This window comes from Ictidomys tridecemlineatus, unplaced genomic scaffold (assembly GCF_052094955.1).
Source record: "Ictidomys tridecemlineatus isolate mIctTri1 unplaced genomic scaffold, mIctTri1.hap1 Scaffold_58, whole genome shotgun sequence".
In the NCBI taxonomy this organism is placed as follows: domain Eukaryota; kingdom Metazoa; phylum Chordata; class Mammalia; order Rodentia; family Sciuridae; genus Ictidomys; species Ictidomys tridecemlineatus.
Window position 1 is genome coordinate 1403117 of NW_027523917.1, and position 25063 is coordinate 1428179.

General features: G+C 49.1%; 2 protein-coding genes across 2 annotated transcripts; both read left to right on the forward strand.

Annotated features, from left to right (window-relative positions):
- The first annotated feature begins 5099 nt into the window (after positions 1-5099).
- LOC144374102 (uncharacterized) lies at positions 5100-12162 on the forward strand. The gene is made up of 6 exons (XM_078037048.1): positions 5100-5161; positions 6643-6836; positions 7073-7278; positions 8351-8465; positions 9783-10023; positions 12153-12162. Exons 1-6 carry the CDS (start codon positions 5100-5102, stop codon positions 12160-12162), a joined length of 828 nt encoding a protein of 275 aa, XP_077893174.1.
- Positions 12163-13800: 1638 nt separating this feature from the next.
- On the forward strand, positions 13801-17486 carry LOC144374105 (ral guanine nucleotide dissociation stimulator-like). The gene is made up of 4 exons (XM_078037050.1): positions 13801-13891; positions 14057-14173; positions 15144-15258; positions 17163-17486. The coding sequence occupies exons 1-4, from the start codon at positions 13832-13834 to the stop codon at positions 17366-17368; spliced, it is 498 nt and encodes a 165-aa protein (XP_077893176.1). The 5' UTR covers positions 13801-13831; the 3' UTR covers positions 17369-17486.
- Positions 17487-25063: the final 7577 nt, after the last annotated feature.

Here is a 25063-nt window from a genome sequence, read left to right on the forward strand (position 1 = left end):
TCATGCTCAAAGTCCACACCAAGGTCATTTATCAAACAGAGCATCAAAAAAAGAAAGGAAACTCAAAACGAATGCATGTGGGTAACCTGTGAAAAGTTTTCAGCCAAAAAAATGCAGATGAACCCAAATCCTTATACACCACATGGGTACATGGTTACAGGAATAGAAAGCAGCATCTCATGTTGGTGAGGGTGTGAGAAAGGCAAGCACAGGTTCACATGTGAATTGAATGCCTTTTGGCGGGGAGCAAAGTGACAGCAGAAGTCTGAAGAATTTGGATATCCAGAGCACTCTAAACTTGGTAACTTAACCTAAGGAAAGAAATGCATAAACATTATGCGTATAAGGATATCTGACAAAGTGTTAGGGAAAAACTAACTTAAAATGCTAAATATCAGCGAGATTTTAATTAAAACTTAAATCAGCCAGGTGCAGCAGCACATGCCTATAATCCAAGTGGTTCAGAGGCTAAAGAAGAAAGGTCACAAGTTCAAACCCAGCCTCAGCAATTTAGTGAGACCCTGTCTCAAAATAAAAAATAAAAAGGGCTAGGGATCAGGCTCAGTGGTTAAGTGCCTCTTGGCTCAATTCCTGATATCAAAGAGACACACACACACACACACACACACACACACACACACACAGAGAGAGAGAGAGAGAGAGAGAGAGAGAGAGAGAGAGAGAGAGAGAGAGAGAGACTTAAAAACTTAAACCATCCCTTTATAAACATTTAAGCCTGGAGAAAATATTCCTGATACTTAGTCTTTAAAATATAGAACTTCAAGCCTATCATGGTGGCACACACCTGTCATCTCAGTGACTTGGAGGCTGAGGCAGGAGGATCACAAATTTAAGGGCAGCCTTAGCTACTTAGCAAGACATTGTCTCAAAATAAAAAAATAAGGGAAGGGCTGGGATAGCACACTTACCTAGCATGTGTGAGGCACTGGGTTCGAGTCTCAGCACCACATATAAATAAATAATGTTCTATCAACAACTAAAAAAATAAAAAATAAAAAGGGTTGGGGATGTAGTTCAGTGGTAGAGTACCCCTGGGTTCAATCCCCAGTACTGCAAAACTACTTGTTTGTTTGCTTATAGCTTCGAACAAGTATTCAACCAGAGCCACTACTAGAGATTTATACAATAAAGTGAAAATAATGATCACTAGTTAATGAGATCAATGAGTCTTTTTTCTGTTATAGCCTTCTCCTTATTCAATAAATACCTAACATTTATCTCAGATAAAAGTAACTAAACCTCCGAACTGGAGTAATGGGTCCATAGCACAAAGCTTCCTCCCACCCCAACCCTGCAAACTAGTTCAGCTCCCCAGGTACAAAGGCCTCCCTGCAGAACCACAGCCCAAGACTTCAGTGACCATTAAAAGCAACATTTGAGAAGGGGCAGAGCCCAGCTCTCCAACTGCTCTTCCTTAGCTTCTCTGGGCGACAACCCAGGGAGGATCCACACTGAGCCAAGTCAGCAATGATCCTGCTTCTGTGGAGGAAGAGGCCATGTGCCTCACCTCTGAGATCCACAGAAGAGGGGCCAGGTTTACACGCTGATCCGCCCTGAACCCTCCTGCTGCAGAGATTTCCATAAATCAGTACTTTGGCTCTGTCGACTGAGGGCACAGTCACCCACCCTGAGCACTAAACAACTACCTCTGGTCAAGGAGAGCAGTCATTCCCTCTGCCAGCAGAAAACAGTGAGAAAAAAACTACCTTGGCCTGGTCATCATACTTGTCAAAGCAGAGGTCTTAGCAAAGGCACACACTAGGTGTTGGGCGGTCCCACTGCCAAAACACCTCACTGGTTCCTAGGGGACTGTCTCCCCAACTCTCCCAGCCCTTGCCCACTCTCCTATTGCTGCCCACGATCTGTGGTTCCCATATGGGCATCCCGTCCTGGCTCCAACCTCACATAGCTGGTATTCCCCAGTCTCCCTGGTATCTGGGTCCAGACTCTCCTCTTCCTACAAGAATATCAGATATTGGATTTGGTCCCAGTTGAGGCTGTGTTCCATCATGTGAGCTCTTAGCTTCATCACTGTGCAAAGACTCTTTTTCCACACAAGTTCGCACGACTTTTGGCTGGCTAAGAATTTTCAGGCGACACTTTTGTAATGAGTACACTTTCCTTCCTTCCGATCTCTCCCCAGTGAGCATTCCTGGCACCCTTGTCCTAGTTCCTTTATGGCAGTTTCCCTCCTTATGACTGAGAGGACCTAGTGACCCCTGGATTCACACGTTCTCCTTAATCACCAACACACTGCAGAATTCTCCAAAGGGCCATATATGCTCCTGGAAATTGGTGGTGGAAATAGTTCTCCATCCATTAATCACTACTCACTCACTAATGTCCTTGTGTCCTTGACAAAGGCTCTCCCTTTCCTGGTTTTCCTGAATAGAAATCCTCTTGCATCTTGGATGAATAGGGTTATACATTGTGCAGAGGGTGTTGGTCCACTGAGCATCTTAGAGACTGTTCTTTATGGAGCCTAATGATCCTCATTGGGGAATGAGGCCAGGGTCCTAACTGTGGTTAGTGTGAGGACACCATGGGTTCAGAAGAGGGAAAGAAGGACAAGGGAAACTCAAATGTCCCTTCATGGGAGTTAGAGGACTTACCTCTTTGCACCTGGGATCAGGAGACCTCATTTCCTCGAGGACATGCACACTCAGACGTAAATCTTGAGTGTGGGTTCCTTTCTGGGGTCCAGGGCTGTTGTTAGCCACCAGGAAAGACAGTGCTCTCCATGCTGAGTGGAGCCATTTTTGCCAGGAAAGGGAGCCCATGGTCACGCCTTGTGCAAAGCATCCCACGCCAGGGGCTCCCATCCCTACATTCCTGTCCTGAAAGGAAGCCACTCAGAGGCAAGGTGGGTCCAACCACCTCCCATGTGTTCACTCAGCACTGTGTTCCGGCATCACCCCAGTTAACAGTCCTGATGGGATTGGATGTGGCTCAGAATGTCACCCTCATGAGCTCTACCCTGCTACAGCTGCAGTTCTGCAGTGGGAGAAACTCAAAACCTCGAAACACATGCACATGAAAGAAAAGAGCAAGAGCCAGAGCCCAAACAGGCCAGGTGTGGCAAAGACAGCTGGAGTGCCTAGGTTGGGACTCAGAATTATGTCAGTGGGGTGGCATTGCTGCTGGCACCAGCATGATAACAGAGAGCCAGCCCTGCTCAATTTGGGGAGCAGTGTGTTGGGGAAGGCAGCAGAAATTGAGAGTCAGGATTGAGTTTGGACCTAGGAGGAGGTTGGGTAAAAGGCCAGTGTGGGTTGGAGGGCCTGGGCAGATAGAGAGAGGCCAGGGCACACCCCAAAGCCTGGAGACTGCACTTGATGTCCAGGGTTGTGAAACACTGCCTCCCCTCTTACAACTGAGAGCAAGAGGCATTGATGAGTTCAGTTTGTGTGCAGCTGCATCCAAGGTGGCTCGGCTAGGTACCTCTGTTTCCTTGACTCAGGAGGCTGGGAGTCCAGGCTTCACTGAGTCTCAGCTGGGAGGATCAGAATCTGAGTTTATGCCTGTGTTCCTAGTAGGATCCATGTTGGCTGAGCCTCAGTGTTTTTGTAATGAGAGGATGGGTGACTGTCATGTCTTTATCACAGGACACACTTGCTAAATGGATTTGTTTTCTCTGAGGAGGAAAGAGAGGGGGGGAGTGGTGCTGGAGACAGGGGTCATGGACTTGGCATAACTCGGTCTTGGAGATGATATCCCATCACCTGTACCCACTTCAATTCCCATGAATCAGGAGGCTGAGCCCCCTTGAGGTGAGGGGTGAACCGGTTCTGGGCAGCAGGATGCTGTGGTACCTCGGAGTCTCTGTGAGACCCCAACACTAGACACACTTGGCCCTTTTGAAATCTTAGGAGAAGCTTTGGGAAGTTGTATGGCAGAGGGGAGCAGCCTCTGCATCTCAGTGCCCTCCAACTTGCCATGGTGTAGAGAGGGAACTGCAGCCAGGATAGGATGGACATTGGCCATGTCCCTGTGTGGGACACAGGCGTGATTGAGTTAGGGTGCATTATTTTTCTCTCTCCTTCTTCTGATTGTCCCATCTCTACATTTGTGCTTTAGCCACCTGTGAGTCCCATCTCTGGTTTCAGAGAGAATAGAGGGTGTTATGGGCCAATAGACACAAGAAACCCTAGAGATTAGATGCTACCTTACTTTCCAGAAAAGATTGGGCACACCATGAGTTGCACAATGATGGGACCAGGGTCCAAAAGCTGCTGAGAGGGAAGGACTGATTGTGAATGCATTTTTGAAGGCTCCAAGCTGGAACTCTAGTGGCACCAAGCAGGGCAGATGCTGGTGGGGATGTTTGGGTAGTTGTTGGTGAACACATGCGCACCTGAGATGGGTAGGCATGGAGGAGAAATCAGCAGCCCATAGGGCTTTTGAAAGTGGTCTTATGTGAAAAGAGGCTCAGGTATGGGCACAGGAAATGACATCATTGCCTTGACAATGGATCAAACAGAACATGGAACCCTGGTATCCAGGCACCCACTTCACTGACCAAGCCATCCGAGCTCATTTGGTTGGAGAAACTGGAGTGAGAAGGATGTTCCCCTGTCCTTGCAAACAATGCCGAGCCTCAGGCTCCCAGGAATCTCAGGGGGGCCAACTAGCCCTTTTGTGGATACACTGGGTGAGGCTTCATCTTAGACGCCAGATCCTCTGGCGATTGTCACAGAGGAGCTCAAGAGTAACAGTGAGTAGGACAGGGTAGGTGAGCCCAGCAGGCCCTCTAGTCTGATCCCTGATGAATGGCCCAGGACTCCTATTCTGACTCTGTGTGTGTGTGTGTGTGTGTGTGTGTGTGTGTGTGTGTGTGTGTTGTACTGATGGGAACTGTCCCATTGTGCTTTGACTCTAGTGTATTGGCAGAAGTCATTTTTCTGTTTGTCACCATTTCCATTTTGAACCCACCATTCTTGGTCCCAACCCAGGGTGAAAATGATCAGAACACGGAGGAGCCCTTCAGCATACAAAGCCTTGAACCTTACAGGCAGGACCAGCTTAGGAATGAGCTCCTGCCTGACATTGGTGGGAGGAACCTACATTTCAGCAGCAACATGGGGTTAATCTCCTGGGATTTCATCTCCACCCAGCATGTGCTGGATCTCTTGTTCCCAAGGTAAGCACCAGACCACCAAGCCCAAGTGTTTAGCCCCCTCATGCCTGGGTCTAGGGGCTGCCATGTACCTCTCAGGGACCCAAAGGTTTGTAATACCTAATGAGATAGAGGACCACACTCATAGTGGAAAGTCAGCCCCAAATGGGACGAGTCCTGGAGGTGCCTGCCACAGCCTTGCAAGGGCAGTGAACTCCCCTCTCAGGGAGAGAAACCATCCTGACTCCAGCTGATCCACAGAGGTCCGTGGAGCAGTCCCCACACACTGGGCACCACAGCTCAATGGTGTGCACTGAGCTCATTCCCAGGTGGACTCAGCAAGGCCAGGTGGTCTTTCTGGTGTGATGTTGGCTTTGTGAAGAACGTAGATCTGTGCCAGAGGCGTCTCAAAACTTGGGCCTTGGGAAAAGCACTTTTGGATTAATAAAGACATGTTAGTTTCCATAGTGGGACAGAGCGTCCTAGCCAGGACATAGCTGGACAGGGGCTTTGGACATGGCAGCTCCCACACCCAGAGATATGTGGGAATCAGCAGTTTGGGCTCATTCACTGATGAACACAGAGAAAGCACCCACTGTGTGAAGACATGTTTCCAGTCATGTTTCATAATTCAGTGAAAAATGGGGTGCAAATGACTGCCATTGTGTCCCTTTTCATGGGGGTCAGGCTAAAACCACAGGTGCCATGAGTACATATCCTACATGTGAATGCATTCCTGACTCCATGAGGCATAACTGCACGTTGTCCTCTTCAGTGACTGTGGTGGACCCCTGGACCAACTTCAACATGGAATGGGCTTGGGGTCAAGAGGGTGGGCTCCTGTTTCCACAATAGGGACCTGCAAGGTGATTTGACTTGGGAAGGCTGAGGAAAGACTGCTCTCCCCAATTCTGTTTTCTGCCTGCAGTGTAAGGTGTGGGGCTTCAACAGTAGGAGGGGTAAGGCGGGGAGTTGTAGGTAGTCATGGTCCTCTGGGAGAGCCCCTGGGACAATGGATCCCCCCACACCACACCTTCCTGTCCTCCCCCAGGGCCACAGAGATGTGGTCTGCACTCATGGGAAAAGAGAGGTCCACTGCTACTCAAGGGGACTCAGTGAGAGCTCAGAGAATGAGGTAGCACTGCAGCCCACGCCAGGGGAGGAGTTGTCTCTTGAGCCCTGAGAAGAGTGGGCAGGAGGACAGACACTCCTGGAAGGTGCATTCCAGGTTGGAGAGCAGGTAGCCAAGAGGAAGAAGAGTGTCAGGCCTGCCAAGAGGAGGGGAGAGCTGGTCAAACCATGGATCTAGCGCTACTTCATTGAAGGTTCTTTGCCTGTGGCTACCTGTCCTGTCCCTGCCTGTACAGCCACTGTGACTTGTCTGGGGTGGACTGGTGTGTTCAGAGCCAGGGACGGTTCAGGAGTGTAGGGTCAGAGGTTTGCTCTGGAGGCTGTGGCGAAGGCAAGGCCAGGGTTTTGCTGACTCCACACCTGCCTCCCCACAGTGCCTCACCTTCCTTCCTGCGGACCTGGGTGAACTTCTTCATCGAGGCTTCCCATCAGCCTCCAGGCTCTCTGAGTCTGCAGCTGCTGCTGCCGTATATGTATCTCTTCCTGGAGCACCAAGCACACCACCTCCTGGCCCCAACTGAAGATGGCATATCAAGCCAGGCAGAGCCTGAGAGCCAGGCGGACTGTGGTGAGTACCTAAGGGTATATGAGGAAAGGTCCGACTGCTGTCCCACTGCAGGGAGTCTGTATGCCTGATGTTGGGCTGGAAATTAGGATAAGCCTTTGTTCACTCAGGAAGTGACCCCAGTCTGCAAAGAGGTCCTGTGTGGGCTAAGGGCCTGAGTTCTTCCTGGGAGCAGGGGTATTGTCTGTCTGTGCGAAGGTCAGGGCAAGGCAGTCATGTTGGCATCTTTTCTCCTCTAGCTACAAGCTCAGTTCCTGTCACGGCTCCTAAGCCAACCCCAGAGCCAGAGCCTTCTCCCTGGGAAGGGGCAGAGCTGGAGTCCAGGACATCAGGGGTCTCCACTCGGTACTCCCCACGGCCCCAGTACAACAGGCGGGTGAGAGACAGGTGCCTCATTCACATCTACCTGGAAAACGAAAGGACAACACAGTATCAGAGCATCCTGGTGAGTCTTCGAGCAGGGGAGTCTCCTGGGAGCCCACACTGGGGAAGACCGAGTCCACAGCAAACACCTTGGACTAGGCCTGTCTTCTTGAACTGGAGCTTCTGGAAGGTCAGGAAGGAGAGCAGAAAGTGAGGAAGAGAGAGGCGGGAGAGCATCAGCATGCCAGGTCTGGGTGCGAGTGGGCCTGCATGTTTTGGAGTGTGCAGGTCAGAAGTGCAGGAGTGAGTGCTGGGTTCAGAGGAGGTCAGAGAAATATCGAGGGTGCAGGCCGTCCTCTACTGACCTTGGTATTGAGGAGGAGTATATTGAATCATGGAGGTTGAAGCAGAGGAGTTGGCAGTCATTTTCTTGTGTGTGAGAGGGGATATGTTGCTGGTTGAAGGGAAGGGAGCCATTGTAGAATGATTAGGGTGGGTAGGTGTGGGTCACAGACAACTGGGGGCCTTGGAGGGGCCCATTAGTGTCCTAGTTTGCATGTATATAAATAGAGATTCAGCGGCTCTCTCTGCAGAATTTTCCTGGGTGTGGAGTATCCATCATGAGACTCTGGTGTCCACCTCCAGGGGAGCCATGTTGAACCACTGCACCTGCTGGGTCCGAACCTCCTGATACCCCAGAAAGCACTGACACTCTCGAGCCCAGCAACTTCCATGCCTATCATTAAAGAGTCCTAGTGTGTGTTGTGCCCTGGCTGTCAGGACCAAAGCACCTAGGGCTTGTGCCTGGTCCACACAAAAATGCAGCTGCATCCCAGACCAGAGCAGGGATATGGAAGTCCACTGGACCATTCCTCCCATATTGATGGGACTACAGTGTGTCTGTACAAAGCCTTTTGGTCCTTATTCCCTTGTCCCTGTAGGGCATAGCAGGTTGAAGCAAACTTTTGTACCAAGATTGGACTAGAGGCTCATAAGAAGACCCCACATGATCACATGAAGGCCTAAGGTAGCAGGGTATCAAGATGGTGCCCTTGTGTTGAGAGCTCACTTGTCTCTGATTGTCCTTGAGCACTGTCCTCTGGGTAGCTACTCCCAAATTCCCTCTCTGATGAGCTTTCTCCAACCGTGCTCAGGTGACCTGCCAGGACACGACTCCAGTCATCATCCGCAGGGCCTTAGATGCACACTTGCTCCAGCAGGAGGATCCAGAAAACTACGAGCTTCTGCAAATTGTCTCGAACCATCAGAGTAAGTGGAATCATCAGAGGGTAGGGAGCAGTGAGTCACAGTGGGCTCACGATAACTGGGAGCCAAAACACAGTGTGCATTGGCCCAATGGCCAGGAAGAGTATGGTGGGACTTGTGCACAAAACAAAGTGTAATGATGGGGCATAAATCTGCAGGTTCTTCATGTTCCCCAGGGGCTGTGGACCTGCCTATCATGTTTTCTTTCCTTGGCCTGAGGAGGCATTGCAAAGCTATTATCCACGAGGGGCCAAGAAGAGAGGCTTCTTTGTCTTGTGTCAAAGAAGACAGACAACCACAGGGTGCCTACTTTGGCAGCCTTTCCTGACCTAGATGAGTACATGAGAAAAGCAGTTAAATGAAGAACCATTTCTGGCTTCCAATTTTTCTATTCACTGCAAACTGAGTCCATTTAGGACCAGAGGCCATTTCTAGAGAGAAGTGTGTGGTAGAATAGAACCCTCTACAGCTTGTAAACTCTTCTTAGAGAGAGAGAGAGAGAGAGAGAGAGAGAGAGAGAGAGAGAGAGAGAGAGAGAGAGAGAGAGAGAGAGAGAGAGAGAAGAGAGAAGAGAGGGGAGGAGGAGGAGGAGGAGGAGGAGGAGGAGGAGAAAAATGAAAATAAGTTGAAGGAGGAGACAATGAATAAGAAGGTCAAGATGACTATAAGAAGAAGCATGAGAAGAAGATGAAGAAGAACAAGAACAAGAAGGAGAAACACAAGCCGAACAAGAAGTATAACAATAAATTGATTAAAAATGTGAATGAGAATTATACTCATGAGGAGTAAATGCAGAAGTGGGGAACTCAAGAGAAATATATTGCTCTGGATGGCACAGCCCTGCTGTGGACATCCTCCACCCACGCTCAACACACCTCCAAACCATACCCCTCAAATTAGTGTAGCCTTGTATGAGTGGATGAATCCACTGGCAAGGTGGAGGCACCCACCAACAAGTGATTTCCCCAAACCCATGTGATCATTGCTGCAGTGGGGAGAAAACCTTCAACACATGAGTCTTTGGGGACCAATCCAGATACAAAGTCTAGCTGTTTCTCATTGGTGGGTCCAACGTGAACTAAGAGGTTCTGGGGTGCGAGGGGCTATTTCCTTGAAAAGTGTTCCTGTAGTGGACCTCCTGTGCATAGAGGGTCCTCAGGGAGGAATCAGTGGGGAGTCTTTGGTGGAACAGTAGCTGGATTTGGGGGCTCTCAGGTCTGTGTGTGAGATCTGAGCTGGCAGAGGCTCTCAGTTGTGGGGGATGTTGGGTAGTGTATTCCTTGAGTGTCACCTATCACGCCTCTGCCCCTGCCTCTCCAGAGCTGAGGATCCCTGCTGATGGGAAAGTATATTACGCCCTGGATGGAGGAGTGAATTATAACTTTCTTCTTCGGGAAACAGATGCCAGCAAGTCGTTGAAGGTCAAGCCAAAGGAGGTAAACAGCCACCTTCTTCAGTCTTTACTCCTGGTGCCACTCCACATCCTCCAAGGGGACAAGAACCTCAGGTTCTGGATGGATGTTGTAGAACGCCCACAGAGCCAACTGCCAGGCTGGGTGGGGTGCAGTTGCTGGGTTTTGCTGATGTTGTCATCTCCCACAGTTCTTGGAGCCTTCTGTGGCAGTGGCATCCAGGATCCCAGCAGTTGTGAGCAGCAGCTCTACAGTGGCTGCAGGATCATTGCCCCAGGCCACCCAAAGCAATGAGTGGTGCATGAGAAAAGTCACCAGTAGCAGCTCCTCTCTGCTTCACCCCAGCGAGCAGGTGGAAGACAGCCGCTTTGTTCACGTCCTCCTAGAAGGACAGAGCCTGAGGGAGACAAAGCGCATCCTGGTAAGCCCGACAGCAGGGCTGCCTCCTGGGTGTCCACACAGTGGAAGGCAGGAGACACAGCCAACCCCGGGGCTGTGGTGGGAAATAGAGAGAGGTCCGTCTTAAGGGCTTGACCTGAGGAGGAAGAGCATCAGCATGCCCAGCTCCAGCGGTGAGTTGGCCTGTGTACTGTGGGTTTTGCAGGCCAGAAGTGCAGAAGGAAGTGCTGTGGACAGATGAAGGCAGAGACATGTCCAGGGTGCAGGCTGCAGTGCCTACAACTTGGTATTCTCAATGAGTGAGGTTGGAGCAGAGGAGGTGGCAGTGACTTGTCACATGTGTAGGAGGGGATGTGTTCCTGGTGGCAGGGAAGAGAACCTCCTTAGCATGACTAGGTGTAGGAATTTGGGGTCAGGATCACCTGGGGGGTCATGCCAAAGCTTTGGAATGTCAGCCTTTGCAGGTATGTGAATAGGGAGCTAAAGGGGTTCTTGGCAGAATTTCTATGGATGTGCAGTAGACACGCTAATGCTACAGGTGTCCAGCTGCAGAGGAGACATGTTCAGTGACTGCCAGTGCTGAGTCAAGTACATCATTACAACCAGACTCGCACCGAGCTTCCAGAGGCCATGGCCTATCAAAGCTATCATGAAGCACTCAAGTGCACACTCTTGTATCTGAGTCTGTTTTGTGTAGTGGCATAAAGGACCAAAATTTTCAGTGCATTTGCCTCTTCCACCCACAAAGGCAGCCTGCATCCCAGAGCACACTTTGTGTGCAGATCCCTTGCCCATTGATGCCATCTCAGTGAGATGAGAGTGTGTCTGTGCATAGGCAGTTTGGTCCTTTGACCTGAGTGGAATGTGGCTCCCCAGGGGGAGGGGAGATGGCAGGTACAGGCAGATATTTGTACCAGGATTGTTCTAGTAGCACATTGCAAGAACCCAGGGGGTATATGGAGGCCACACTCAGGTAGCAGGATAACAAGATTGTGCCCTTGTATATGTAGCTGAGATTTCTCCTGAATGTTTGACCACAGTCTTCTGGGTAGCTCCTCTAAAAGCCATTCTCTGATGACATTTGTCCCACCCTGATCCAGGTGACCTGTCAGGAGACAGTGACAAGCCTCATCCACAGGGCCTTGGACCAAAATATGTTGCAGCATGAGGATGTGGACAACTTTGAGCTGATGAGAATGATGTCTGAGAATGAGAGTAAGTAGGACAATCAGACAGGGGGGAGACATGATCCACAGTGGGCTCAGGATAACTCACAGCCAAGAGAAAGTGGACCTTGGCCCCAAAATACCAAAGTGTGGTGGACCTGGTGCAGGAAACCAAGTGCAGTGATGGGCGTGTCCAATGTGGAGGGGCTCAATGAGGCCTCAGGGGGCTGCTGGACCTCCCTAAATGTGTTCTCCCCTGGACCTGGTCTGGCAATGCAAAGCTAATATCAATGAGGGCAAGGCAGAGAAAGGCTCAATCCATCATCAGTTTGGTTTATGGCTCACTGATAAGGATGCCTTCAAATGAAGAGGAGGAGAACATGGGTCCTGATTGGATCAGCATTGCTGTGGACGGAAGCAGCACAGGTTCTGATCCATGGCCAGGATATGAGAAGTCCTGCCTACTCAAGAATGTCAGGATTGCAGCAACTGGGAACAGGACTCAGTGAAGAGGAAGTCAAGGCCAGGGGACAGCCTGTTTGGGTTCTTTTGGGAACAATTCCAAGTCCTCTGTGCCTGGGTGCCCATCTACTGAAGATATCAGAATGGCCAGGTTATTATTCCTTCCAGCAACAAAGAAGGGCTCTGAAGAACGTAGGCCACAATGCTGAGCTGTCCACAATGCCAGTGCTCTTTCCTTTCTTGTGAGCCAGACACTCCTAGCCTCCACCATTCCAACCTGTCCACAATAGAACCCACCATCTGTCGGGCACGTAAGTGAGTTTTCCCATTTTCACACACCGCCTCATTTGGGTTGGCTCTGTCTCACACATGAGGAAGACTGAGGTGCAAGGAGCTGGGCAAGGGGCAGTGTCTGTGAATCTCAGGGACTTGGGAGGCAGCGCAGGAGGATGGGGATTTCCAAACAGCCTCAGAAACTTAGGGAGACCCTGTACCCAAGTAAAAAGGCCTGGAAATGGTCTCAGTGCTTAGGTGCCTCTGGTTTTATCCCTGGTAAAAAATTAAGTCAATCAATAAGAAATTACCAAACTGAGAATCTACGAAGGTGATTTCAGAATCAGACTTTCAACCCAAGCATCAGTTGAGAGCAAGCTCCAGACCAGGGGAGGTTTGTGTGTAACAGACGTCAAAAGGGAGGACTACCGGGGGCCTGGAACCCACTAGGTGTGATGGCATCTATGCCTTATGGCAGGAGGGTGGCAGTGATGCTGGCCCTCTCCTAGATTTTGGAAACCTTGTTTTCATTGGGGAAGCTTTATGGAGGTGGAATCTATTTTAGCAATCCTGGTCCAGATGACGTGCTGACTACCACAGGTAGAAGCCTATCCAGAATGTGGTGTCTGTTATCCAGTGTTTCCTGACTGTGACAATGACAATGAAAGGAAGTCACTTGTCTTTGGTCTTTGTTTCACTCCCGGCCATTGATTGAGAACTGATTTTATCTTGGACTACTGAACGGAGGCTGCATCTGGGCAGAAGAGTGTGATAGATTTGAACTCTTCAGAGGACGCCCCACCATTGCCAGAGAAAGAAGGAGAAGGAGGAGGAGGAGAAAGAGACACTCCCGAGTGGGTAGAGGATCACACAATGAAGATCAGGAGGAAGAAGAAGAAAAAGCAGGAGGTGAAACAAAAGGAAGGATGGAGGGAGATACACAAGAAGAAGAACAAGAATGAATCATGTAAGAACAAGAAAAAGACCCAGAAAGAACTACAAGAAGATGCAGGACAGAAAGAAGAGCCAGAAGTAGAACAAGAACCAGAATACAAGTACCAAGCAGACAGCTCATGATGAGAAACAAGGGAAAGGAGAGCGAACCTAGAAAACAATAGAGTTCTCCAGGGAACCACCCTGTTGAAGTCCTCCCATATTCATGCCCAACACACCTCTGATGGATACCACCTCCCCTCTGCGTATTCATCCATGAGTGGATTCATCCAGGGAAAGGGGATGAATTTTCCCACCATCCAACGCTTCCCTGAATGCCCATGTGTGAGCATGGCTGCCCTGGGGAGAAAGGCCTAAGCACAGGAGCCTTTGCCAATCCTGATGCACAGCCTAGCAGTGTCACTTTGGCAGATCCAACCTGCACTGAGAAGTTCTGGGGCCCAAGGTGCTGTTTCCATTGCCAGGTGCTCTTTTGGTTTAGAATCCTGTACATCATCTTCTCCAGGGAAGAATCACTGAGGGAGTCTTTGGTGGCACTGTAGCTGGATAGGAGGGCTCTCAATTCTGGTGCAGGCTCGCCCTGGCGGAGACTCTCAGGGGGTGTGGGTATTTTGTGGTATAATCCTTGAGTGCCACCTAACAATTCTGTCCACTTTGCTCTGCAGAAATAAAGGTCCCTGACCACTCACTCGTGTATCTGTCCATGAATCCGGGAATAAAATATTTCATCGTGAGGAAACGCCCCGAAGTCAAGGGAAAGGAGGTAAACACCTACCTTATTCAAGCTGTACTTGTACTGCCATTCCACTCCCACCTGGGGAAATAAGAAGCCTCATCACCTAGACATATGTGCTAGGAGCCCATAGAGCCAACCGACAGGCTGGGTGGCTTTCTGTTTCTGGGTTTGCTGATGTTCCATCCCCCACAGTTCTCAGAATCAACCTGCAAGTCCTCCAGGCCGCTTTCCCACAAGCAGGTGGGAGACACCTGCTTAATTCACGTCCACTTAGAAACACAAAGTCCAAAGATGGCCAAGAAGGTCCTGGTAAGCCTGGGAGCAGGGGTGTCCCCTGGTGCTTACACCTGGGTGGGGAGCAGACACTGGTCCAATACCATGGAATACTCATGCCCTCTTGCATTGGAGCTTCTGGAAGATCAGGAGGATAGATGGGAATCAAGAAGGGAGAGGTCAGTGTGAAGGGCTGGAGTTGAGATGAGGGAGAGCAGCAGCTTGTCCACCACCATGTCTGAGGGAATCTGTGTGTCAGAAGGCAGCATGCAGTCCAGAAGGGCAGAGGCGGGTATGGGTGACAGATGAGAACAGGACAGGACCTAGGTTGCAGGTTCCCCTGTATGGGATGTTGACGTCTATGGAGGAGGACAGCAGTGTGAGGTTCTGCATGTTCCTTGAACAAGGAGCTGAGAGGGTCTCTCTGCAGAGTCGATATGGATGTGGAGCAAGCACACTAAATGTCCAGGTAACCCAATGACTACCCTTGCCGGATGAGGTGCCCTCCTACACCCCAGCCAGCACTGAGCCTCTGGAGGCAAGGAGCTCTCGTGACTGTCTTTCATCACTCCTGTGTGGTCATGTTTCTGGGTCTGTATTTGTTCCTGGAATCCAGACCAAAGCCTCTAGGTTTTGTGCCTAGGCCATTCCCAATGCCGCCTGCATCCTCGGGCAGACCTGGGATCTTGGAGGCTATTGTCCCATTCCTCCAAACTTTTGGGATGAGATTGCATCTGTATGCAGGTAGTGGGGTCCTTTCACTTCGAGAGGAGTGCAGCTCCACAAAGAGCAATGGCAGGTCCAGGAAGTCCTATGTACAAGGATTTGGCTAGTAACCTATGGGAAGAGCCCGCCCGATGAGCAGGAGGCCAGCTTCAGGTAGTAGGGTCATGGATGTTGCCCTTGTATTTAGAGTGGAGGTGCCTCCAGAATGCCCCTGCCCACTGTCCTTGAGTAGTCACTTCAAGGCCCATTTCCTGAAGGCCTGTCTCCCATGCTGCTCCAGGTGACCTGCCACGATAGGGCTCCTGTCGTCATCCGCAGGGCCCTCGAGCTACACTTGCTTACTCAGGAGAAGCCGGAGGAATATGAGCTGGGCCAAATCATCTCTCACCGTCAGAGTAAGTGGGACAATCAGATGGCAGGGAGCAAGGGTCAGGATGTGGACTCAAGTTAACTCTTAGCACCAAAGAGCAGTCTCTGACCCCCAAGAACACTCCAACAGGGTGTGTTGGGGCTCGTGCACAAAGCCAACTACACTTCTGCTGGTGGAAGGTCTTGAGGTCCAATGGTATACCCCAGTGGATATTGTGGCTCCCCACCAGGTGCCTCCCCTGGACATGAACAGGCATCTAAAGCTGACATCAGTGAGGAGTGAGGAGAAAAGCCTCTTTCCAGGAGCAGTATGGTTCTGTGGTCTGGGATAGGAGTGGTTTCAGAGGAACATGGGAATGCATGGGCTAAAGAGGGAACTGGCATTTTGTGGATTGAAGCAGTAGGATTGAAAGCCTTCTGTATGATCAGAAAACCACTGCCTGGGCAGAGAATTGCCAGGATTCTAGCAAGCAGTAACAGGATGAAATTGGGAAGAAAACACAGCCTGGGGGACAGCCTGAATCATCTGTGTTTGGGCAAATTCCCTGGTTGTCTGTACCTGAGTCCACCTGCCAAGGAGTGATCACAATAGCCAGGTTATGATCCCAAATTAAAGTCAGATGAGGGCTTCCTGAGCACGTAGCCACAGAGCTCATCTGATAATAATGCCAGCACTTTTTCGTTGGTTGACTGGTTGGTTTTTGTGAGCCAAACACCACAGCAGCCATTATCCCAGCCTATGTATGCTGAAGACCACCATCCCTATGAGTTCTAGGATCAATTTTCTCCTATATTAACCTACTGTTAGGTTAGTAGAATCTATGGAAGAGGAAGTCTGTCTGGGACCTTGGTAGCCTTAGAAATTCATAGCAGAGATCCCCACATCCAACCCAGAAGGGATGGAGAACAGGCTCTAGGTTAGAGGAGGGCGACAGGAAACAGGTGTTCAGAGGAAGGAGAAGCTGGCTGTTGTATTCCCCCACCCAGGGTCATGGCACCACTGGGCCATACACCATGTTGGAGGGAAGCATTCCCTTTGCTGGTCTTTGGAACCATTTTTCTCAATAGGGCAGCATTTGGAATGTGGCCTCCATTCTCTGAGGCTGGTCCACATGGAGGTGGGCTCCACCAACACAGAAGCATGGCTCTAATGTGGTATCCGTGCTGGGTAGCCTGTCCTCACTGTGGCCATACTTGAGGAAAATACTCAGAAGAGGAATCCTAGGCCTTTTTCTCCGGGTTTCATAGCTTTCTCTTTGGTTGTGCACTGAGGCTGTCCATAAAGCTCTAGTGTGTGGCAGTGGAGAGTGCCTCAGCCCTTGCCACAAAGGCATAGAGTGGGAGAGAGGGAACGAGGCTGGCAGAGAGGGAGAGAGAAATATGGAGAGGAGAAGGAGGACCTCTACATGGAGAATGAGGATTCAGTGGAGCCAATAGGAACAAGGTATTTTTTCCCAGGGTGCAACCCTGTTTAGGTCTTCTTCCAATTCTTCCAGTCCCTCCCACCTCCTAGTAGAGTATTCATCTTGAATAAGAATTTCATGTTGACATCAGAGCACTCACCATCCAATGCTTCCCTCCAAACCCACCTGTGAAGATGGCTCATGTGGGGTCTGAATCTTCGGCACAGGAGCCTTTTGTGGGAGATTTCAGATGTAAATCTAGTGGTGTGCTTTGGCAGATGCAAGAGGACCTGGGATGTTCTGGAGTCCAAAGCCTTTGGTAGGAACAGACATTAGGTCTGTTGAAGTGCTCTGCCTAGTTCTTCCTCAGGGAGGACTGTGGAGGTGGTCTTTGTTGGTATTGGTGCTGAATTGGAGAGCTCCCAGGTGTGTGGCTCTGGCCTTTTATGGCACAGGCTCTTAGATGTTGGGGTGTCCTAGGGAGCACCTCCTGAGCCACCTTATTTTGTACACCCCTCTCTCCCCAGAGCTGAGGATTCCAGCGCAGGCCAACGTAGTTTATGCAAAGAACCCTCACACAGAATTCAACTTTGTGCTGAGGAAAAGGAGCCTCTCCCAAAAGAATGATGAGTGGATCCAGCCTCAACCTCCCTCTCATCCTACAAAGAAAGCTGCAGCCCTCCTGAGGATGCTTGCAAAACCATTCTGCTGCTGTGTGCCTGGGCGGGGCTGAGGCAGCCCAGGGATATTTACATTGATTACTATTTGCTTCAAAGTTTGAATCTATAGTTTGCCATTGTCCTTGACCTTGTTTAGTAACACAGTTGTTACTCTATCCTGTATTTGTTGTTTCCATTAATATATTATTATTTTAAAATATATATGTTTTTGTTACCTGATCTACAGTGATGATTTGAGTATACTAAATGTAGCAGTGATTCCTAAAGGACACATCCAAACCAACAGGAAGGAATGTTTCCTTGTATCAGCAAGAAGTTTGGTTTTTAGGAGTTTGGCAGATGGCATTATCTGAGTCAGTTTTCCAATGGGGACAATGAAGTATCGGCTATCATGGTACAAACAGAAACAAAGACACACAAACACACACTAGAGAACACACACACACAAACACTAGCACACACACACACACACTAGAGCACACACACACACACACACACACACACACACACACACACTAGAGCGCACACACACACACAATGAGAGATAGATAAACTGTTGGAGTTGGTCTCTTCTGAAATACTTTGGAGACATGGTTCTGATTTCTCCCATTTTGGAGTATTTTCAATTGCATAAGGTGTCCTGCAAATGAATCCCATGTCTGAAGAAGACATGCATGTGTACTTCCCATGCCACTTTCCACATAACCAGAAGGTCATGTCATGTAATATTTTTCATGGAGCTGTGTTTTGACTGTGAACCATCCCTTGAGGTCAGCTGTGGAATTTTCCACTGGTAGCATCACAATGGGGATCCACTCTTTGGATATGGGAATATTTCTGATTTTTTTGATTCAGATTGGAAAGAGATATATATATATATATGATTTTTGATCAAAATTGTGCATTTGATGAAAATGAATGCCATGCATCTAGGAATCTGTAGACTCTAGACAATGAATGAATGTCTACTGTTGCCTGGACTATTCTGCAAAATCCTGTAGCATTTGATCTTGTGTGAGGGCTTCATAGGGCTTGCAAAAAGTCCAGGTCAGATGGTCCTGCATGAAGTTTAGCTCCTAGTGGTCTCCTCCACAGCATAAATGCCAAGGAGAAACCCACTTCTACACAGAAGATGGGAAGCTACCTTATGGAGGTGATCATAGGTGTTGGACCCTCTTGCTAGGACTCTTTTTCTATTGGGCCAGAACTGTGCTCTGGATGTGCTTGCTGAGAAGAGCTTGGAATTTCCTGACTGAAACAGTTCATGCAAGATGCTTCCACTTGCAGGAACAAAGTGTGTTCTTGTTGAGCACTTTGGGCTGTCCCTGGTTGAACTAGAGTGTCAGAAGCACTTGTAATGATTGACATTCATGGTTTCACATTGAAGCCTCTGTGCCATCTGTCAACCACTGATGGCTGCAAGTGGGGCCCTGCCTTTCAATGAGTTTTCTGAAAAAGTAGGAGTTTTGAAGAACTGATCTTCTCAGCATTCCCCTTGCCTCCCCAAGTTGGGTGATGTCAATTATACAGACTTCCTTGGGAGCACACATTTTATATTGGGCTGGAATTTGACTCTGGATGTGATTGCTGAAAATAGCTGGGGAATGGGAGAAAGAAAGCTGTTTGCTGCAAGAAGTTTTAATTTGCTTTGTTGATTAACTTTGTTGTAAGTGAGCACATGCTATTTGTTTTCTGTGTGACCTAGAAGATATCAAAAATGCTTCTTACAGGTGACAGGCATGCTTTCACATTGAAGCATCTGTGCCATTGATCAAAAACAGTTCACTCATGTGGGTACCTGCACTTCAAGTGAATGTTGTAAACAAGTGTGACAAATAGATGTCAGTGAGACTTTGGAGAACTGATCTTCTCAGCTGGTCCTCTTTTTCCCTGCAAGTTGATGATGCTAGATTCAAGAGAACTCTTTCTGGCACCCTTCGTGTTTCATGCCTGAACTGTGCTCTGAAAGTTCTTGAGGAGAACAGCTTAGAAGTGCAGAAGTGAAGCTGTTTGTGGAAGCAGCTTCAAGTGGCACAAGTTAACTTGTTCTCAGTAAGCACATGGGGATTTTTTACCTGGTTGAAGCAGTGTGAATGAGAACAGCTTCTCAGAGCTGGTAGGCATATTTGCATTTGGCAAACTTTGCCATCTGTCACCCAGAGTTCCTTGCATGAAACCTGCATTTCCAGTGTTTTCAGAAAAGTCTGATGAGTGAGTTTCCATGGAATTTTGTGGAATTGTTCTTTTCAGCAGTCCTCATTGCCTTCTCAAATTTGGTGACCCTGGTGCAAGGACTCTGTTGTCAGCCCACATTGTATTTTGGGCCTGACCTCAGCTCTGAATGTACTTGCTGTACTTCCCATCTTTCCTCTCTCTGGTCCACTCCTCAGATCCCATCCTCCTTTCAATAGGGCCTCATCCAGGAAGCCTGCCCATGTGCCTCCCACTTGAATTAAACTTCTCCAGTGCACTTGTTTTCAAAGCAGGGACTCCAAGGACAGAGGGCTCTCCATTCTGCACACTGAAATTTCGCAGCAGGGAGGACTCCTCCATGCTTGGATGGCAGGGCTGTGATCACCTGGAAGGTGGAAATAGGAGGCTTCCAGGGGTCTGGTGGTGTTCGTAGCCAGGGTACTGGTGACTGCAGTGCTTTTAATCTATGGGCCTCAAGGAGCCTTATGCTGCAGGTTTGTGTACTTCTGCATGTGTATGCACACAGTTCTTCATGTGGGAGAAAAAGCAATGTCTCCAAAGTTTGCTTCATATTATACTCAACTGGTAATTTACAAACCCCAGTGTCCCATCTTAGCCCAGAGCCATTCCATCAGCCCAGGGCCAGTGGGTGATCCAGCGGTCAGTACTATGTACAGCTCCCAGGTGGCTCCAGTGTGCAGCTGAATTTGAGAGCCAATGTACCGTAGGATTTTCCCTTGAGGTTAGAATTCATTGACTTCCTCTTATGTCATTTCACTGGTTCAGGATATTCCTCGTATCATGAACTATTCTGTAAAATCTTCAAGTTAGCCATCTCTGGTCATTTCTTCTCTCTGATGGCACCTGGTTCAACAGCTTGTTGTTGGGTGGGGTCGGTCATGGGAAGTCCTGGGTCACAGAGAGGGACAGGAAGACCCTAATGTGGAATGGTGGTGTAGAGAGTAAGGGTGGGGCCAGAGCCCACACTGTGGTTAGGGTAGGGAAGGGATCTGAAGAGACTACCTTGAAAGCGAGCTCTGGCTGTGTTAACCAGAATCAGGGCCTGGAATTGGAAGCCATGACAGGGCTTCTGACTAGAAAGGACACATCCTTCTGGGTTGTGTTGGAGGTCCATCCAGGCAGAGGAAAAGAGAGAGGATGCAGGAGAGGTGGAGGGTCTAGATTACAGAGGAGCTCCATCATCATATCATAGAGTGTGAATTTGTTTCTTCCAGTTGTTGGTAAATGCTAATTCATTCACGTGTTACATTCACATCCACCTCATCCATTGGAAAGGCCGCTCAACCACCACATGCAGTGATATCTTGGTGGATGTGTGCATTCTAAAATGAGGTGAAGTTGGCGCCAATAGAGTGTGTGGGCACTCAGGCATTGGCAAGCTTGCTATGGAGAGTGAATGCTCTAAATGTTATTGGGCTGCTTTTGAAAGCTCGTGTGGTTTGGCTAGACGTAGAATGCTTCCACACAATTTAGCATGGTGTATATTTTAGAGAGCATGATCACTGAGGGGCAGGTTTCTGGTGTGAAGCCGTGAGCATTAACATCTATCAAGTTTCTCACCTGAAGTTGGCTACCTACAACTGGTGACAGTGTTTTGCTACTGCTGAGCAATACTGAACAAGTCTCTGGGCCAGTAATTTATTGCTGAACTACATCACCAACAAAAAGACACTGAGTGTAGGTGAGGACCAGAAGAGCCCAGGAACCACCTGACAGCAGCCCTGAAGTCCTGAGCTCTGGCACATCATATGCCAACTCAACTGGGTATCAACCTTGTCTTCCTGGGCTCATTAGAACTGTGTGCTTCAACTTTCATTAGCAAATGCAGAATGATAGAATCTTCTCTGAGGACACTTTTCTAAGTCTTGTTTGCAGTACATCTTCTAAGTCTTATTTTCACCATGTCTTCACTGGAATGAGTAGTCATTTGACATTCTGTTGTACTTAAAATTTCATGAGATTCTACCCTACTTGGTAGGTTCTGTGAAAGTGACTCGGCCTGAATGCATTTTACGTGCCAAAATATGGCTTGTCTTGTCTCCTAAACCTATCAGGGCAGTCAGAGCAGCCAAGGAGTACTATAAATTCAGGCATAAAATGGCCAGATAGACTGGGATCACTGTACATCTTTCTAGAACCTTCTTTCATGCTCTGGCTTCCCTGAGGTAAAGTGTGGAGACTCTGTGATCCAGATTTGTTAGCAAGTAGTTTTCTTGGGAGGTTATGCTAGAAAACTCCAGGTGGGAACAGGAAGTGATTAGGAACTGCCAGTTGTTGTCACTAAGTGACTAAGCACAGTCCTTCTAAGGAGTGCTGGGTGTCCATGTAGATCATGCTGCTAATAGAAGCCCTCTTACAGGGTGAGAGAGCTGGGAGTTCTCCACCCCCTCCTGCCAGCCATGACGGGAAGCTGCTGCTAGCCTTCACTGTAGGCAAATGGGCTATGGTGCTGGGGGCTGGAGGTCAGCTGGGGTGTGAAGAAATGGCATAGTGCTGGACAATGTCATCCAGCTTTGAATCCCCAGACTGGGATCTTTAGCAGGGCAAGGACAGAGACTGTACTCAATGCAGCATCTACTTCTCAGCATAGTGCCAGGCACACAGCAGACCTTCATCAATACCCATGGAATGCGCTGGCTCACCCCAGCCCTGCTCCAGGCCTCTCTCAGCTGGGCTCTCTGCTGGTCCTGTCTGTTCTAGTGTATTCAGCTCTTGCTTCTTCGTATTTTGCTTTCCTGAATTGTGTTCTCTTTCTCCACACTCCTGTGGTCACTCTTTCTCCACACTCCTGTGGTCACTCTTTCTTCACACTCCTGTGGTCCCAAATGGCTGTCTGATGGGGCTGTGGCAGAGAGATCTCATTACTACCAGAGATGGAGTTTTTAAACCAAATAAGACACGTGCTCTGCTACTAAGGATGGTCTTCAGCATAACGTGAAGTAGAAGGTTTGAAATTAGAATTGTCCTCCCAATCTTAAGGCATGTAATCCCTGTGTGCAGACCAGGAAGTGCCCTGGGAAGAAAGGCAGGTATGGGTTTGGAATCAGAGACCAGCATGAGAAGAACACTTTCACTGCTTACTGGACAATGATTTTGGGGATGTTCTGTAACCTCTTGGGGCCTCAGTGTTTCCATATCTGAAATGGGGATAGTTGTATGACTCACTTCAGGAGGTGGGTAGAGAGAATCCTAGAAGTAGAAGAAGAAAACCCACAGCATCTGTGAAGCACCCCACCCCCATCTTTAGTCTTTCCATGATTTTCTAAGCATGTGTATATTGGCTGTTGGTTATAGCATGCCTGTAGATCTACCTGAGGTCCGGTCTAATCCACACGGACGGAGAAGCTCACTTTTGCCCAGTTGCCACATTTGCAAGGACACCTTCTAATAGAATTGGATCTAGGAAGCTGGGGTCCCTTTGCAGAACATACAAGATCCACAGCAAAATTCAAGCCCTGAGACAGAGGGCTTCTGCTGTTGTCCTCATGTCCTCGTGGGCACTGCAATGCCTTTCTCCACCAATGTTCATTGAGAGCCTGGTCCAGGCCAGGCCAGGGCTCCCTGCTGAGGATGTGGCAGAGAATGAAGCACATGCCTGGCTGGCTTGTAGGGGACTCAAAAATCGGGGGGAAGACAGGCCAGTGATGGTGAAGACAAGACCAGTTAGTTGACTTGTCTGAAGGTCTTGGAGCCAAGCACTCTTCTAAGCACCTTATCATAAAAGCTTCCTCATCCCTCAATAGTTGCAGGAGGAACAGTGCTTTGGTTGTCCGCTGACACGAGTAGGAGACTGCGGCGAGGTCCCTCGATCACTCCCGGGTGGTCCTGGAGTCAAGATGGGCTCTGCCCCAGGTAACCGCTCCCGGCCGGCGATCTGTGTCCTGAAGAAAAAGCCACTACACACGAGATGCCTTTTCGAATGCTCGGTTTATTCACACCAGGTTCATCACATCACAGGAGGCACAGGAACAGAGGCTGGCGGGACTCAGTTCGCTCGATGTTGACCCACTGACATAGTGGGTCTGAACTGGCCAAAGAGCTCAGCCTTCCTGGCCTTTAAATACTATAGTTGTTTACAACACTTCAAACCAAAAACTTGTTTATTTCATAACTTCTATTTCTTATCCTATCTTAACAGATTGTGTCTATATTGCAGCACATCTTGCTTACATCTTGCTTATCTAAATTCTCACCTTTGTTTGTACTAAAATACATCAAAATATGTTTACCTTATATCCTTATCTATTTCACACACTTTTCTAGCTTAGGCACCTTTCTTCATCCAAACATGTTTACTTCAAACTCTCCTGTCATTTGTTTATTTCAAATTCTCCTGTCATCCCCATTTTCCATAGATGACAACTGAGGCACTGAAAGATCAGGTCACTTGGCCAAGGTCATGGAGACAGCACAGGGGGAAGTGTTGGCTGCAAACCCTCCCAAGTGGCTCCAGCTTTGGGCTCTTTATCATCCACAGCCTGTAATCTCTTGGTCATGCTGTGGCCACTGTGACTTCTCTGTCACCAAATAGTGATTCACTGCAGGGCCTTTCCTGAGTCCTCTTCCACCTCAGAGTGCTGTGTCTCACAGAGAGTTAACCAGTTTCCTGGGCCCCACTGGAGTTCCTGGTTTTGCCAGTCTGGGGTGGGGTCTGAGAATGTGCCCTGAAGCTGATGGGTCTCATCAGAGGTGACTTTCCCCCTCCCCTCGGGTCATTTGACAATGCCTGGAGACCTTTTGTGTTATCAAAAGTCAGGGGTGCTAGTGCACAACTCAGGTAGAGGCCATGGGTGCTGCTGAATGTCTACACTGCACGGGGAAGACCTCTACAGACTAAGAAGGATCTGGCCTGATGGGCCAAGGGCGCCAAGGTGAGGAACCCAGTGTGGAGTACAAGCACATGAACTTGGGTGTGTGCAGTTATAGCCTCGGGGCTTCTTTCAAAGTGTCTTCTGTCAGTGCAAAACTCCAGCACCTGTGAGTGGCAGTGTTTCTCACAGGCTCTGAGCAGGGATGCTGGTGCTGCTGACCAAGCGACTCCACTTTGAGTAGCCAAAGTGAAGTGGAGTTCTTAGGACACCATGAAGTTCTCAGAAACACAAAGTGGACATCTTCTGTGTTAGATCAGAAGAAAAGAAACTTTGAGTTGGAATAATCCCCTTTCGACTCACCTAGTTGCAAGTTTGCCCTAAAGCAGCGCTGAGACAGCGGGGCCAGGTGGGGGACAGAGCTCCACTCCTCTCCTAGCCGCAGGCAGAGGCCTGCTGAAAATGAGGAGGGAGCAGAGGTGGGTGAGAACTGCCTTGCTTCCGTTCCTAAGCATCCAGTCAAGTCTATTGTCACCTGAAGTGGTGTCTTCTTTTCCAGGGCCCACGCTAGCATTGGGGTTTGCATCTGCCTGACTTTCAGTTCTGTGAATGGAAGGTGGGAACTGGCTGCTTGAGACACGGTTGCTCTCTTGGGAGAGGGTGTGGGAGAAATGACAGGAACCCCAGCCCTCCAGAGCCCGCACCCCTGCCGCTGTGATAAATGGC